The 15,301-nt window shown below is 39.6% G+C and overlaps 1 protein-coding gene across 1 annotated transcript in view; it reads left to right on the forward strand.

Moving 5' to 3' along the window:
- CDK15 (cyclin dependent kinase 15) overlaps positions 1 to 15,301 on the forward strand; it is a gene marked incomplete at its 3' end in the record, with an annotated part of 81,810 nt that overhangs the window by 32,390 nt on the left and 34,119 nt on the right. Inside the window, exons 9-10 of the mRNA XM_082396776.1 lie at positions 14,386 to 14,480; positions 15,231 to 15,293. Coding sequence (XP_082252902.1) covers positions 14,386 to 14,480; positions 15,231 to 15,293 — 158 coding nt within the window. The remainder of the gene's footprint in view (positions 1 to 14,385; positions 14,481 to 15,230; positions 15,294 to 15,301) is intronic.

A 15,301-nucleotide genomic window follows, 5' to 3' on the forward strand; every position in this document is an offset into this window, starting at 1 on the left:
TACTTACTGATGTATGTATTAGTGGCCCCCCTGAAAGGATGATCAGATTTAGAAAGAGATGTGTGGATAGGCTAAAGAGTATTTCTGAGCATAATAGACATCCCCAGGTCACCAGCATAAGGGGAGGGTCTCTAGGCCCAGGTTCACCCTGTTCTCATGGTGTTTCCTTTGTGAGCTGAGCTTGCCCGTTGCTTCAGGCCTGCCTCGCTCAGATTTTGCCCACAGCCAACTTTTTCGGGATGACATTTGACTTTAACAGTGAAAACGTTTGCCGGTTTTGCTAACAGATGGTTCTTAGCATGGTTCAGAAAAGCTGGATGTGTATTGCTCTGTGTGCTAAATGTTTCTTTTATTGCATATTTACCGAGGAATTGCCTCTCCATCACAGGTGTTTGCAATTACATTTAGTATTCAACTGTGGACTTTCTTGGTTTGTTTTATGGACTTACCTTACTGAATGCTTTGCTTGTTTAATATGAAAAACCACAAAAGGATTTTTTTTGACGCATTGGAAGTTGTTAGGCATCCAGTTTCCAACAATGGATGTTTCTTTTTCCACCAGTGTAAAAGCTGGGAGCCCTTCATAGAGGAGCCCTCTCCCCTCAAGAAGACATGAGGCCTCATTTGAAAACTTTGGCACTGTCCCATTTTTCCTGTAAGAACTTTAAGGATGTGAGACCAGGGAGACAGGAGGTTAAATGAGAAGGGCTGAAAGGCAAAATAAGAACAGCTGGAGTTCATTAGTTAAAATCCAGGGTCACTAGCTAAAAAGGCAACTGAAAGCCATGTGCAGAAAAACTAAATGAGCAATACAGACTTCTCTAAAAAACCTTGAAGTAGGAAATACTTTTCCTGAACAGTTTGGCTGCTCTAATGGTATATCAGCCAAGGATTTATTGAGTAGGATTTTACTACACGTACAGTCTCTCTACATATAGGTAGAAAACATGCAGCAGTTTATTAATCTGGTCATTTGGAATACTATTTGACTGTAACATGTAATGTTATGAAATTGGCAAAAGTATGAACAGCACTAAGGATATTTTTCATGTGTTACCTCTTTCAATCTTCTTAATAACCTTTGGAGATAGAGATTATTACGATTCCAGTACAGAGCTATGATTCAAACCAAATCTCTCTGATTCAAAAATCCATACAATCTCTTAGCATTCAGTCCATGAGTATTTACTGAGCACCTATTTTGGCCAGGTACTCTGATGGCTGCTAGATACACAGCAGCAGACACAATAGGCGTGTTCCCTACCCTTATTCCTCTGCTAATTAAAAAGATTAGCCACCTTCATACCAACTTAGAGAATCTTTCATAACTAGCTCTATAATTATATATATTTTTTCAAGTTTGCAAACATTTTCTTTTTTTTCTTTTTTTTTTATACATCTTTATTGGAGTATAATTGCTTCACAATGCTGTGTTAGTTTCTGTTGTACAACAAAGTGAATCAGCCATATACATACATATACCCCCATATTCCCTCCCTCTTGAGCCTCCCTCCCACCCTCCCTATCCCACCCCTCTAGGTGATCACAAAGCACAGAGCTGATCTCCCTGTGTTATGCAACTGCTTCCCACTAGCTACCTATTTTACATTTGGTAGTGTATATATGTCAGATGCTACTCTCACTTCGCCCCAGCTTCCACCTCCCACCAACACCCCACATGTCCTCAAGTCCATTCTCTATGTTTACATCTTTATTCCTGCCTTGCCACTAGGTTTATCAGTACCATTTTTTTTAGATTCCATATATGTGTGTTAGCATACAGTATTTGTTTCTCTCTTTCTGACTTACTTCACTCTGTATGACAGACTCTAGGTCCACCCACCTCACTATAAATAACTCAATTTCGTTTCTTTTTATGGCTAATATTCCATTGTATATATGTGCCACATCACATATACCTAAACGTTTCGATGGCCATTTAGGTTGCTTCTACGTCCTGGCTATTGTAAATAGTGCTGCAATGAACATTGTGGTACATGTCTCTTTTTGAATTATGGTTTTCTCAGGGTATATGTCCAGCAGCGGGATTGCTGGGTCATATGGTAGTTCTATTTTTAGTTTTTTAATGAATGACCATACTGTTCTCCCTACTGACTGAATAAATTTACATTCCCACCAACAGTGCAAGAGGGTTCCCTTTTCACCAAACCCTCTCCAGCATTTTTTGTTTGTAGATTTTTTGATGATGGCCATTCTGACCGGTGTCAGGTGATACCTCATTGCAATTTTGATTTGCATTTCTCTAATAATTAGTGACATTGAGCATCTTTTCATGTGCCTCTTGGCCATCTGTATGTCTTCTTTGGTGAAATGTCTATTTAGGTCTTCTGCCCATTTTTTAATTGGGTTGTTTGTTTTTTTGATATTGAGCTCCATGAGCTGTTTGTATATTTTGGAGATTAATCCTTTGTCAGTTGCTTCATTTGCAAGTATTTTCTCCCATTCTGAGGGTTGTCCTTTCATCTTGTTTATGGTATCCTTTGCTGTGCAAAAGCTTTTAAGCTTAATTAGGTCCCATTTGTTTATTTTTGGTTTTATTTTCATTAGTCTAGGAGGTGGGTCAAAGAAGATCTTGCTGTGGTTTATGTCAAAGAGTGTTTTTCATATGTTTTCCTCTAAGAGTTTTATAGTGTCTGGTCTTACATTTAGGTCTTTAATCCATTTTGAGTTTATTTTTGTGTATGGTGTTAGGGAGTGTTCTAATTTCATTCTTTTACATGTAACTGTCCAGTTTTCCCAGCACCACTTACTGAAGAGGCTGTCTTTTCTCCATTGTCTGTTCTTGCCTCCTTTGTCTTAAATTAAGTGACCGTATGTGTGTGGGTTTATCTCTGGGCTTTCTATCCTGTACCATTGATCTATATTTCTGTCTTTGTGCCAGTACCATAGTATCTTGATTACTGTAGCTTTGTAGTATAATTTGAAGTTGGTGAGCCTGATTCCTCCAGCTCTGTTTTTTTCCCTCAAGACTGCTTTGGCTATTCGGGGTCTTTTGTGTCTCCATACAAATTTTAAGATGATTTGTTCTAGTTCCGTAAAAAATGCCATTGGTAATTTGATAGGGATTGCATTGAATCTGTAGATTGCTTTGGGTAGTATAGTCATTTTCACAATATTGATTCTTCCAATCCAAGAACACTGTATATTTCTCCAACTGTTTATATCATCTTTGATAGTTTTCTGAGTACAAGTCTTTCGCCCCTTAGTTAGTGTTTTATAGTTTTCTGAGTACAAGTCTTTCGCCTCCTTAGTTAGGTTTATTCCTAGGTATTTTATTCTTTTTGTTGTGATGGTAAATGGGATTGTTTCCTTAATTTCTCTTTCTGATTTTTCGTTGTTAGTGTATAGGAATGCCAGAGATTTCTGTGCATTAATTTTGTATCCTGCAATGTTACCAAATTCATTGATTAGTTCTAGTAGTTTTCTGGTGGCATCTTTAGGATTTTCTATGTATAGTTTCATGTCATCTGCAAACAGTGACAGTTTTACTTCTTCTTTTCCAATTTGCATTCCTTTTATTTCTTTTTCTTCTCTGATTGCCATGGCTAGGACTTCCAAAACTATGTTGAATAATAGTGGCGAGAGTGGACATTCTTGTCTTGTTCCTGATCTTAGGGGAAATGCTTTCAGTTTTTCACCATTGAGAATGATGTTTTCTGTGGGTTTGTCATATATGGCCTTTATTATGTTGAGGTAGTTTCCCTCTATGCCCAATTTCTGGAGAGTTTTTATCATAAATTGGTGTAGAATTTTGTCAAAAGCTTTTTCTGCATCTATTGAGATGATCATATGGTTTTTATTCCTTAATTTGCTAATATGGTGTATCACATTGATTTGCGTATATTGAAGAATCCTTGCATTCCTGGGATAAATCCCACTTGATCATGGTGTATGATGATTTTAATATGTTGTTGGATTCTGTTTGCTAGTATTTTGTTCAGGATTTTTGCATCTATGTTCATCAGTGATATTGGTCTATAATTTTCTTTTTTTTTGTGATATCTTCTTCTGGTTTTGTTATCAGGGTGATGGTGGCTTCATAGAACGAATTTGGGAGTGTTCCTCCATCTGGAATTTTTTGGAAGAGTTTGAGAAGGATCGGTGTTAGCTCTTCTCTAAATGTCTGATAGAATTTGCCTGTGAAGCCATCTGGTCCTGGACTTTTGTTTGTTGGAAGATTTTTAATTACAGTTTCAATTTCATTATTTGCGATAGGTCTGTTTATATTTTATAATTCTTCCTGGTTCAGTCTTGGAAAATTGTACCTTTCCAAGAATTTGTCCATTTCTTTGTGGTTGTCCATTTTATTGGCATATAGTTGTTTGTAGTAATCTCTTATAATCCTTTGTATTTCTGTGGTGTCAGTTGTGATTTCTCCTGTTTCATTTCTAATTTTATTGATATGCGTCATCTCCCGTTTTTTCTTGATGAGTCTGGCTAAGGGTTTATCAATTTTGTTTGTCTTCTCTACCAACTTTTAGTTTAATTGATCTTTGCTATTGTTTTCTTTGTTTCTATTTCATTTATTTCTGCTCTGATATTTATGATTTCTTTCCTTCTACTGACTTTGGGTTTTCTTTGTTCTTCTTTCTTTAGTTGCTTTAGGTGTAGGGTTAGATTGTTTATTTGAGATTTTTCTTGTTTCTAAGGTAGGATTGAATTGCTATAAACTTCCCTCTTAGAACTGCTTTTGCTGCATCCCATAGGTTTTGGGTTGTTGTGTTTTCATTGCCATTTGTTTCTACGTATTTTTTAATTTCTTCTTTTATTTCCTCAGTGATCTCTGGTTATTTAGTAGTGCACTGTTTAGCCTCCATGTATTTGTGTTTTTTACAGTTTTTTTCCTGTAATTGATTTCCAACCTCATAGCATTGTGGTCAGAAAAGGTGCTTGATATGATTTCAGTTTTCTTAAATTTTCCATGGCTTGATTTGTGACCCAAGATGTGATCTCTCCTGGAAAATATTCCATGTGCACTTGAGAAGAAAGTGTGTTCTGCCACTTTCAGGTGGAATGTTCTATAAATATCAATTAAATCTATCTGGTCTATTGTGTCATTTGAAGCTTGTGTTTCCTTATTTATTTTCTGGTTTGATGACCTGTCCACTGGTGTAAGTGGGGTGTTAAAGTCCCCTACTATTATTGTGTTTCCCCTTTCATGGTTGTTAGCATTTGCCTTATTTATTGAGGTGCTCCTATGTTGGGTGAATAAACATTTATATTTATTATATTTTCTTCTTGGATTGATCCCTTGATTGTTATGTAGAGTCCTTATCTCTTGTAACAGTCTTTATTTTAAAGTCTATTTTATCTGATATGAGTATTGCTGCTCCAGCTTTCTTTTGATTTCCATTTGCATGGAATATATTTTTCCGTCCCTTCACTTTCAGTCTGTATGTGTCCCTAGGTCTGAAGTGGGTCTCTTGTAGACAGCGTATATATGGGTCTTGTTTTTGTATCCATTCAGCCAGCCTGTGTCTTTTGGTTGGGGCATTTAATCCATTTACATTCAACGTCATTATTGATATGTGTGTTCCTATTGCCATTTTCTTAATTGTTTTGGGTTTGTTTTTGTGGGTCTTTTTCTTCTCTTGTGTTTCCCCCCTAGAGAAGTTCCTTTAGCATTTGTTGTAAAGCTGGTTTGGTGGTGCTGAATTCTCTGAGCTTTTGCTTGTCTGAAAAGCTTTTGATTTCTCCTTCGAATCTGAATGAGATCCTTGCTGGGTAGAGTAATCTTGATTGTTCATTTTTCTCTTTCATCACTTTAAGTATATCCTGCCATGCCCTTCTGGCCTGCAGAGTTTCTGCTGAAAAATCGGCTGATAACCTTATGGGGATTCCTTTGTATGTTATTTGTTGTTTTACCCTTGCTTCTTTTAATATTTTTTTGTTGCATTTAATTTTTGATAGTTTGATTAATATGTGTCTTGGTGTGTTTCTCCTAGGGTTTATCCTGTATGGGACTCTATGTGCTTCCTGGACTTGGGTGACTATTTCCTTTCCCATGTTAGGGAACTTTTCCATAATCTCTTCAAATATTTTCTCAGATCCTTTATTTTTCTCTGGGACCCCTATAATTTGAATGTTGGTGCATTTAGTGTTTTCCCAGAGGTCTCTGGGATTGTCTTCAATTCTTTTCATTCTTTTATCTTTATCCTGCTCCTCAGCAGTTGTTTCCACCATTCTGTCTTCCAGCTCACTTATTCGTTCTTCTGCCTCAGTTATTCTGTTATTGATTCCTTCTAGTGTATTTTTCATTTCAGTTATTGTATTGTTCATCTCTGTTTGTTTGTTCTTTAGTTCTTCTAGATCTTTGTTAAACATTTCTTGTATTTTCTCAATCTGTGACTCCATTCTATTCCCAAGATTCTGGATCATCTTTACTATCATTACTCTGGATTCTTTTTCAGGTAGATTGCCTATTTCCTCTTCATTTATTTGGTCTTGTAGGTTTTTACCTTGCTCCTTCATCTGTGACATATTTTTTTTCTGTCTTTTTGTTGTTGTTGTTGTTGGGTGGGATTGTGTTCCTGTCTTACTGGTTGTTTGGCCTGAGGCTTCCAACACTGGAGTTTGTAGGCTGTTGGGTAGAGCTGGGTCTTGGTGCTGAGATGAGGACCTCCAGGAGACCTCACTCCGATGAATATTCCCTGGGGTCTGAGGTTCTCTGTTAGTCCAGTAGTTTGGACTCGGAGCTCCTCGGAGCTCTGCAGGAGCTTTGGCCTGACTGAAGCTTGTGAACCAAGACCCCGCAAGCCGCATGGGGTGACAAAAAAAAAAAAGAAAAAAGAAAAGAAAAAACAGAAAAAAGGAGAACAATAACAAAGAGTAAAGAATAAACTTAGACTAGGAAACTAACAGATATGTTAGAAAGAATATAAAAATAAAAATATAGATGAAGGTAAAACAGAACCACAATTGTAAAAAAGAGGAGAAGGAAAAAAGAAAAAAAAAAGGTGGAAAAGGCCTTGGCTGTGGAGGATGAGGCCTAGGCAGGGGCGGGGTTTGGGCAGTGGGCAGGGCCTATGCTTAGGACCCAAAGGGCTGGAAAAGGCCCTGCGGGGCGGGGGCAGAGGTGAGGCTTAGGCTCAACAGAAGGGGCCCAGGCGTGCCTCTGGTCTCAGAGTGTGGGGGACCCGGCCTGGGAGCCCAGCAGGCTTCCTGGGCCCGAGTGGATGGGGCAAGCACCCTCTGCTCCTCTCCTGCTCCTCTGGTCCTGGAGGGCCCCTCCCACCTGCCTCTCCTGTTCTCCCCTGCCCTCCCTCCTATGCCCCCAGGACCACTGTGGCCTGGAGGGGGCCTCTGAGAGCATAGGACCTGGCCTGAGAGCCAGGCAGGCTCCCAGGCCTTTTGGGCAGGGGAAATGCTCATCACACTCCCCACCCTGATCCAAGATCCCGAGGGTCCCTCCAGGCGTGGGAACCCCTCCCTGCTTCCAGCCACCCATCAGGGGCGCCAGTCCTGTCTGGCCCCCACTTCTCCTCCCTTCTCGGTTCCCCCATGTCCTACCAGTTTGCTTGAGGGTTCCTCCCATCTCCTTGGGCATCGAGGTCCCCCACCAGCATCTGGCAGGCTCCCTAGTTGTGGGGAGACACGAACTCCGTGTCTTCCCATGCTGCCATCCTGACTCTGCCCCCCATGATTATATTTTAATGTTTATTTTTGCAACTAGGAGATAACACTTTCATTTGAATAGACAAATATTAGAAGTTTTTATATAAGAACAAGTTCCCTAGTTTTATTAACTTATGTATAAATGTCTTAATAATGTGCATTATTTTAAATATGTTTCTATAAAAATAGAAACTTGGTTTAAAAAGAACTTCCAGGACTTTCAGCCTGTTAGCAGCATTAGTGAGGAAGCAATCATAGAACTAATCTTTTCTGAAGGCTAGGCACATGACATAATCTTCCCCCCAACTCAATCTTTTTTTGAAACTTTACATCAACTCTAGTTGGTAAAGTGTTATTTTTGTCATAGTGATGAAGGAATATGAACTTCAGAGAGGTTAGGTAACACATCTGAGGTCACAGAGCTAGTAATCAGAGTCATTACTTATTCAAATCCATTCTATTATATTCAAAATATCCTTTCTACTTTATTATGATAAATTTAGAAATCCTTAACTCAAGCATTTTTCCTTTTGCAACAGTTAAAATAAAAATAGAAATCTATTTTTATGATACATTTTGTATAAGTGTTAAGCAAAATACAGGAGAGACATTTTAAAGAAAATAACATACAATATTGTATATTTGTCAATTCTGATTCTTTCATCCACTCTACAGCACTGTAATTGCAAGTCTTTAAGTTAGAAAACTGTTTCAGCTGAGAATCTTTTAAGATCATTCTCTAGTAGAAAACATTACAAAGTAATTATTCCCAGTCCATATATGAGAAAACTGAGCCAAAAATAGAAAGAGGCACCTCTGTGAGGTCATACAGTGAGGTCGAGGATAGCAATTAGAAGCACTGAGTTGCTGGTTACCACATATAGATTACGATAGGCCTGTTTGTCAAGAAGTCCTCCGTTAAATGCAATCAAATCACGTCAGGGACATAACACATTTATATGTGCATAGTTGTTTTTTTTTTTTTTTTGGCTGTGTTGGGTCTTCGTTTCTGTGCGAGGGCTCTCTCCAGCTGTGGCAAGCGGGGGCCACTCTTCATCGCGGTGCGCAGGCCTCTCACCATCGCGGCCTCTCCTGTTGCGAAGCACAGGCTCCAGACGCGCAGGCTCAGTAATTGTGGCTCACGGGCCTAGCCGCTCCGCGGCACGTGGGATCCTCCCAGACCAGGGCTCGAACCCGCGCCCCCTGCACCGGCAGGCAGACTCTCAACCACTGCGCCACCAGGGAAGCCCCCATAGTTGTATTTTTATAAAACAAAATAATGCCGTGTGATTGGGATAACAATTCCAAAGAAGTCAGATGATAACTATTGTCTAACATTCGTCTTCATATTTTTCTAAATTTATGTAGGTGATTTCTTGGAATGCATGATTCAGCTCATTGACTTGATTTGTGACACTCAGGCCAGAGAAAACATGGCATCAGGAACTACAAATTCTTTTCAATTCAATGCCCAATGTGGGTTGGGCCTGAGAATTGGCTCCATTATTGACTCCTACATAAACTCATGACGACTGTCTGGTCTTCATTAATTCACAAGCACTTACTGAGCACCACATGCCAGGCGTATGCTAGGTGCTCAAGGAGTTCAGAGCCTAGGAGGGCTTTGACTACCAGGCACTCACTCTATATAGCTGTGCCCCAGGACTTTGAGAATCAGCCTTGTTCTTTGTCATTGTCATCTTTACATTTTCTTCTAAAGTAGAACAGAGAGTAACATCAAACATCCTGACCCATTTCACTTGCAAAGCTTCAATTTTTCTAAAACTTCACTAAACCACAAACCCCAGTGAAATTAACAAAACAAAGAAATTAAATATTCTTATATCATTGCAAGATGAAAATGATAATTTTTTTCTAAATTATTTCTCTCTTACATATGTGAGAATCAGGTTAAATTTCATTAGCTGGAATTTCATTGGTATTTAGTTGGTCATATTAAACACCTTTTGGGACACTTAAAGAAAGAAATACTTTACATTTTTTAAATGAGCTGACTAACGTTTCATCATGGGTCATTTTTTCTGATTTTGGGATTATGTTGTTTTCTTCAGGTTTTCTCTTTGGCTTTCTTTTTTTTTTTTAAAGGAATTCCTTTATTTTTATTATTTATTTATTTATTTTTGGCTGTGTTGGGTCTTCGTTTCTGTGCAAGGGCTTTCTCTAGTTGCGGCAAGCGGGGGCCACTCTTCATCGCGGTGCGCGGGCCTCTCACTGTCGCGGCCTCTCTTGTTGCGGAGCACAAGCTCCGGATGCACAGGCTCAGTAGTTGTGGCTCACGGGCCTAGTTGCTCCGTGGCATGTGGGATCTTCCCAGACCAGGGCTCGAACCCATGTCCCCTGCATTGGCAGGCAGATTCTCAACCACTGCGCCACCAGGGAAGCCCCTCTTTGGCTTTCTGAGTGTTCTCATGATCATACCAAGTTAGTATATGTAAAATTCTTAGACCAGTGCCTGGCATGTGGTAAATGCTCAATGAGTGTTAGCCATCATCACCATTATAAAATTATTTTAGAAGCACTTAAAGTAATTCTATTGTGATTCCATTTTTCTGGAGCTTTAAAGACTCCCTTGTTTATCTTTGTGTCTTTACTTTGAAGAAGAACAAAAATAAGTATATCTAGACTATGTGAATTATAAAAACAATAATTTTACAGGAATCAGAATGCTCTGATTTTAGTATTTTTCCTCTTCTCAGTTGGCTTTTGCATCCCTCAGCTAATTATCCTGTAGAACACACCATATTCTGCTGTGAAGTTTACGAGGTAGCCGTGAAATTAGAAGAAAAGACCTTTCCTTCCTGGGTTTAAGACCCACACATCTGAGGTGGTAGGCATCTTAGATATCTCTGGTGGATGGACCAAACAATATACCCATATCATGAGAAAACTGCTTTAAACATCATCTACTCTTTCACGTAAATTCCCTATTATTACTCATCAAAAGTCACAGTTTCTGTATAAGTATTTCAGTGGTTCTGGGGTGTTAAAAAAAAAAAAAAAGCAGTAGTAGTGTGTTATGTGCCATAACACACACGACATTTATAACTAAAATAAACATGGAATAAAAGCATCTTCAACAGAAATACTCTATGCCAACCAATAGTATGTATAGAAATATTAGGTAATTAGTGACCACTAATTCAATAGCAAATATTTACCGAGTGCTTATAATATCCCAGACGTTGTTGTAGCCACTGCCAATACAGCAATAAGCAAAATAGACAAAAGTGCCTGCTCTCATTGGAGTTTATATTCTGAAAGGTGGAGACAGACAACAAACATATAATATGTCAGGGGTGATAAGTGCTCTGGAGAAGGATACAGCAGGGCACAGGGATAGAGGATACCTGAGGGTGGGTCAGGGGCGGGGGCTCGGACTTATATATATAATATGAGCGGAGACCTGAAGGAAGCGAGGAAAGAAGCATGCTGAGCTGAGACAAGAAGGTTACTGGCAGGTACAAGGGCAAGTGTAAGACCTGGGGTGTAAATGTGTTTGGAAGCATCCAAGGAACAGCCTTGGATGTCCACAGTGGCCAGAGCCAAGTGAATGAGGATGGAGTGAGGAGAGGAGGGCAGGGCAGTACCGAGGGTGGACAGACATTGTATGTCCCTTCCATCTCACTCTGAGTGAGATGAGACACCACGGGAGGGTTTGGAGCCAGGAGGACATGTCCTGACTTCCATTTGAGAAGGGTCACAGTGGCTGGGTTCTGTGGAGAAGAGACTGTCAGAAGGAAGGGAGGAAGCAGGGAGACTAGTTAGGAGACATATGCAGTAATTCAGGCACCATATGATGGTGGCCTGGCCCTGGATGGGAGCAGAGGAGACGGTAAGAAGGGAGGAACTCTGGACATGTTTTGAAGGTATTGCCAGAAGATTTGCTGATGTTTTGGATGAGGGTGTGAGAAAGTGTTGAGAGGAGTACTTACTAGAGTGGGGAATCCTCATCATGTGGATTAATGGCTTCAAAAGATTTCTGAAAAATTGTGAAGATAAGACTAATAATGCAAATGTAAGAGAACAACAGAGAAATGGCAAAAGTGACACTTTTCCTACTCCTATAAAACAAATGATCAAGAAAACTATATGAAGTAAAGATTTATACCCAATGTTGTCATTAGCAGTGAGCCTCATCCTAAGTAGATATTGTTCCTTGAGTTTTTTACCAAATGACAGTGTGAGGCCATTGTGATTAACAAAACATACCATCATGGTTAAAAATAAGCATCAGGAGTTTTAATAATATCATATTTAAGCAAGACTAAAATTGTATTAAAATAAAATTAAAATGTCAATAATATTCTTAGCAATTTCAGCTTTACCATATCCTTTTAAAATCTAATTTTGTTATATGCTTTGTAGTGTGTGTGTGTGTGTGTGTGTGTGTGGAGAGAGATGAGAGAGAGGGAGGGAGGGAGGGGGAGAGAGAGAAAGAAAGAGAGAGAGAAGTTCATGAACATAATTTATAAATAAAAATATACATAAAATACAAGCATTCTCAACTGATTGTCCGAAGTCAGTGTTGTAAATATGGATGGTGTTGAAAACTCTAGCAGAAACATGACATAAGCAAAATTTTAAGATGTTAATCTGGGAGTGGAGGTTTAGAGGGGTTCAAAGTGATAGGGAGGCTTAGAAGCTGATGGCTGGGATATTCTAATTTGCAGCAGGAGTGATGCTTTATATTAATGCATGGGATCTGATTCCATCCACATGTCAACCCTGTGAAGTCAGGTCAGGAAATGCATTATCTCCTTTTCACAAGGAGTGAATGGAGACTTGGGTTGGGATTCTTTCCTGAGCTCGCTCGGGTAGAAAGTGACAAGGCCAGGATTCGCATTAGTCCTGTGGCTCTACGGTCAGTTCTCCATTAAGACACCCAGTAAATATATTTGAAAAAATCAAGTGCTTACTCTTGGCTGAGCATTGTACTAGGTAATGTGGCAGCATCCGAAAGAGAGGGAAAGTTGTTCCATTTCCTTGTAGTCTTTGGTCTGGGACTAGGGACAGTAAACAGATGCCTGTGAAACAATTTACTACGTTTACAAAGCAATGTACTTGTAAAAGTGAAATAATAAATTTAGCACATAAGAATTCAGGGGGGAAAAACTATAAGTTAGAACATTAGTCATTCAAGCAGAGTAGGGTTAGCAGGTGCAGTAGGGCTCCTATGATGGTAAGGTTCCCAGCTCAAACTGAGATAAAGAAGGAAATTCACTGGCTCACAGATCTGATAACTACAGGCTTGCAGGGTGCAAAGGACGTCACCAGGAATCTGTCCATCACCCAACACTGTTTTTCTCTGCCTTAGGTTTAGTCCCAGGCGTTGGTAATCTGGCCACAGCAGCTCCCAGTTAAATCCTACAAACTCAGCCCTTACAGTGGAAAAGAAAGCATGTCTTTCCTAATGGCACAAGCAAAGTTAGAGCTCTCTTAAGGCTTGGATTTTGTGCCTGTCTCTGAACCAATCCCTGTGGCTGGGGGATGTTGTGCTCTGATTGGCCAGACCTAGGTCACATGCCCAATCTTAGGTAGGGGTGGTATCAGCCCCATCAGAATAGCATGGGCTGAGTAAGGAGAGGGTTGGTTCCCCAGAGTAAAATAGAGGTGTCCCCACTAGAAAGGAGAATGGCTGCCAGGACGTAAAACAACAGGATCATTACAACAGGATAAGATTCCTGAAGGAAGTAATTGTAAAAATTTGAGTATTTGAGTTAGTTTGTTTTTAATCTTATGGAATTCTGGGAGAGAGTAGGCGGAAGAGATTCATGATATGCAGGCAGACCCTGCAGAACATTGATTTGAGTTTTTACACTTCACTTTTCCTTTCCTTTAAGTCTTAAAGACACTATTTCTTCATGCAGGGATCCCTGAGCTGAGACTCACCATCTCCTTATTGTGCCTTTTCTGGTCTCCACCCTCCTGAAGGTCTTCCTATCTCTGGAGCCCCCAGAGTCATCCTTTCAAACCCTCTCCCAGCCACTCACTGGCCTTTTATGGTGACTTCTCCCCTTTAGAGCTGCCTTTAGTGACCTAATAATAACCTGTTATTGAAGATGCAAGAGACAGTCCTCAGCCCTTCCCACTCATCCAGGCTCCCCAAGTTTGGCCCTCTCCTCTTTTTAAGTGTGAATTTCCTCCTTTCCACAGGTTTTCAATTCTCCCATTAAGAAATCCCATCCACTCTCTATATTATGATTCAGCAATCCTTCATCCCATGTTCTTATCCCTGCCTTCCATCAGTCATATCTACAGGCCCTGCTGACCCCCTGTGGGACTTTGAATTTTAAAGAATGGTCACATGTTGTAAAGTCCTGCTCTAGAAGGCACAGCACTCCTTTTCCTGCTCCTCCAATGGCCTTTATCTCTCCAGGCTTCCTCTCCTGTAGCTCTGAAGCAGAGATGATAAGCTTCCCAGAGGAAGGCATTTGCAAAGTGCTCTGAGTGCTTTGATGAAATTGATTGGGTAAATGGAAACGTATTTTTTGCAACTGCTTTAGCCTGTAAGAAAAATAAGTTATGTAAATGCAATGATTCACCATTTAATAAATAATGAAGATTGTTTTATAGCTTTAAATATTATTTCACAACAAGAGATTTTTTTTCCAACATTAAAAAACCAGAATGGTTGATTTGAAATGTTTAAAAAATAAATAGTGCTTGACATTTTTAAAGCAGTACTTTCATGATCAGTGATTGAATTAAAATTTTGTTTAATTTTTCTAGCTTCTCTCCTGAAGGGTTTGAAACATGCCAATATTGTGCTGCTCCATGACATTATCCACACCAAAGAGACACTGACATTCGTTTTTGAATACATGGTGAGTTGCCCCAGCATTTTATAAAGCATAAGGAAAAAGCCTGGTGCTTGTATACTGAATCTGTTAATATTTTATGGCATGATAAAACTTTCATTACAATGTGGAAAGTGTCATGGAAATTTTCATTATTGTGATTAGTGGAGCCTATTGTTCTTATGCTCATTCTTTAGTCCTGCTCCTTTACCCGCTATATTTGCTGCCTTTTTCCCCCCTCACCAGCAATAATAAACACTTTGAGTCTGCCTCCTAAATAAAACTTCTGCACTTATTTTTTTAATCTATTTTTAATCACTATCTGAGCAGAACCCATTTTTTCATTGACAATAAAGACATAAACCACAAGGTTTTAAAAAATTGTATACAAGTTTACTAAAGAATATATCATTTTGTATTTCTGAAAGAAAAAACTCTTCAAATATTAGCAGAAAGGAATCATAAGGCATGTGTACCTGACTTGCCTCCAAGGACACTGAAGAGTACAAAATCCCCATGTCATCGTGTTCAGGGGCAGTCATTTAAAATGAGCCTCTCTTGTGCCGAGAAACAGGCTTCCTTCTAAGAGCAGCCAGTTAGGAAGGCACACTGTGTTTGACTTTAACAGTGGTGTCTCAGAAAACCTGGTTGTGTACCTTTTGCACCTTATTCTCAAAAATTCTGAACTTTGTAATACCTTTGAGAGTCAAGTCTGTGGTCTGCTTTGTGAGACTGACCAAGCACTGCTAATGTCACTCTCTCCACCATTTTGTGTAGCACACAGACCTGGCTCAGTATATGTCTCAGCATCCAGGAGGGCTTCATCCTCACAATGTCAGGGTGAGTAC

This window comes from Balaenoptera borealis, assembly GCF_965194805.1.
Source record: "Balaenoptera borealis genome assembly, chromosome: 6".
Lineage (NCBI taxonomy): Eukaryota > Metazoa > Chordata > Mammalia > Artiodactyla > Balaenopteridae > Balaenoptera > Balaenoptera borealis.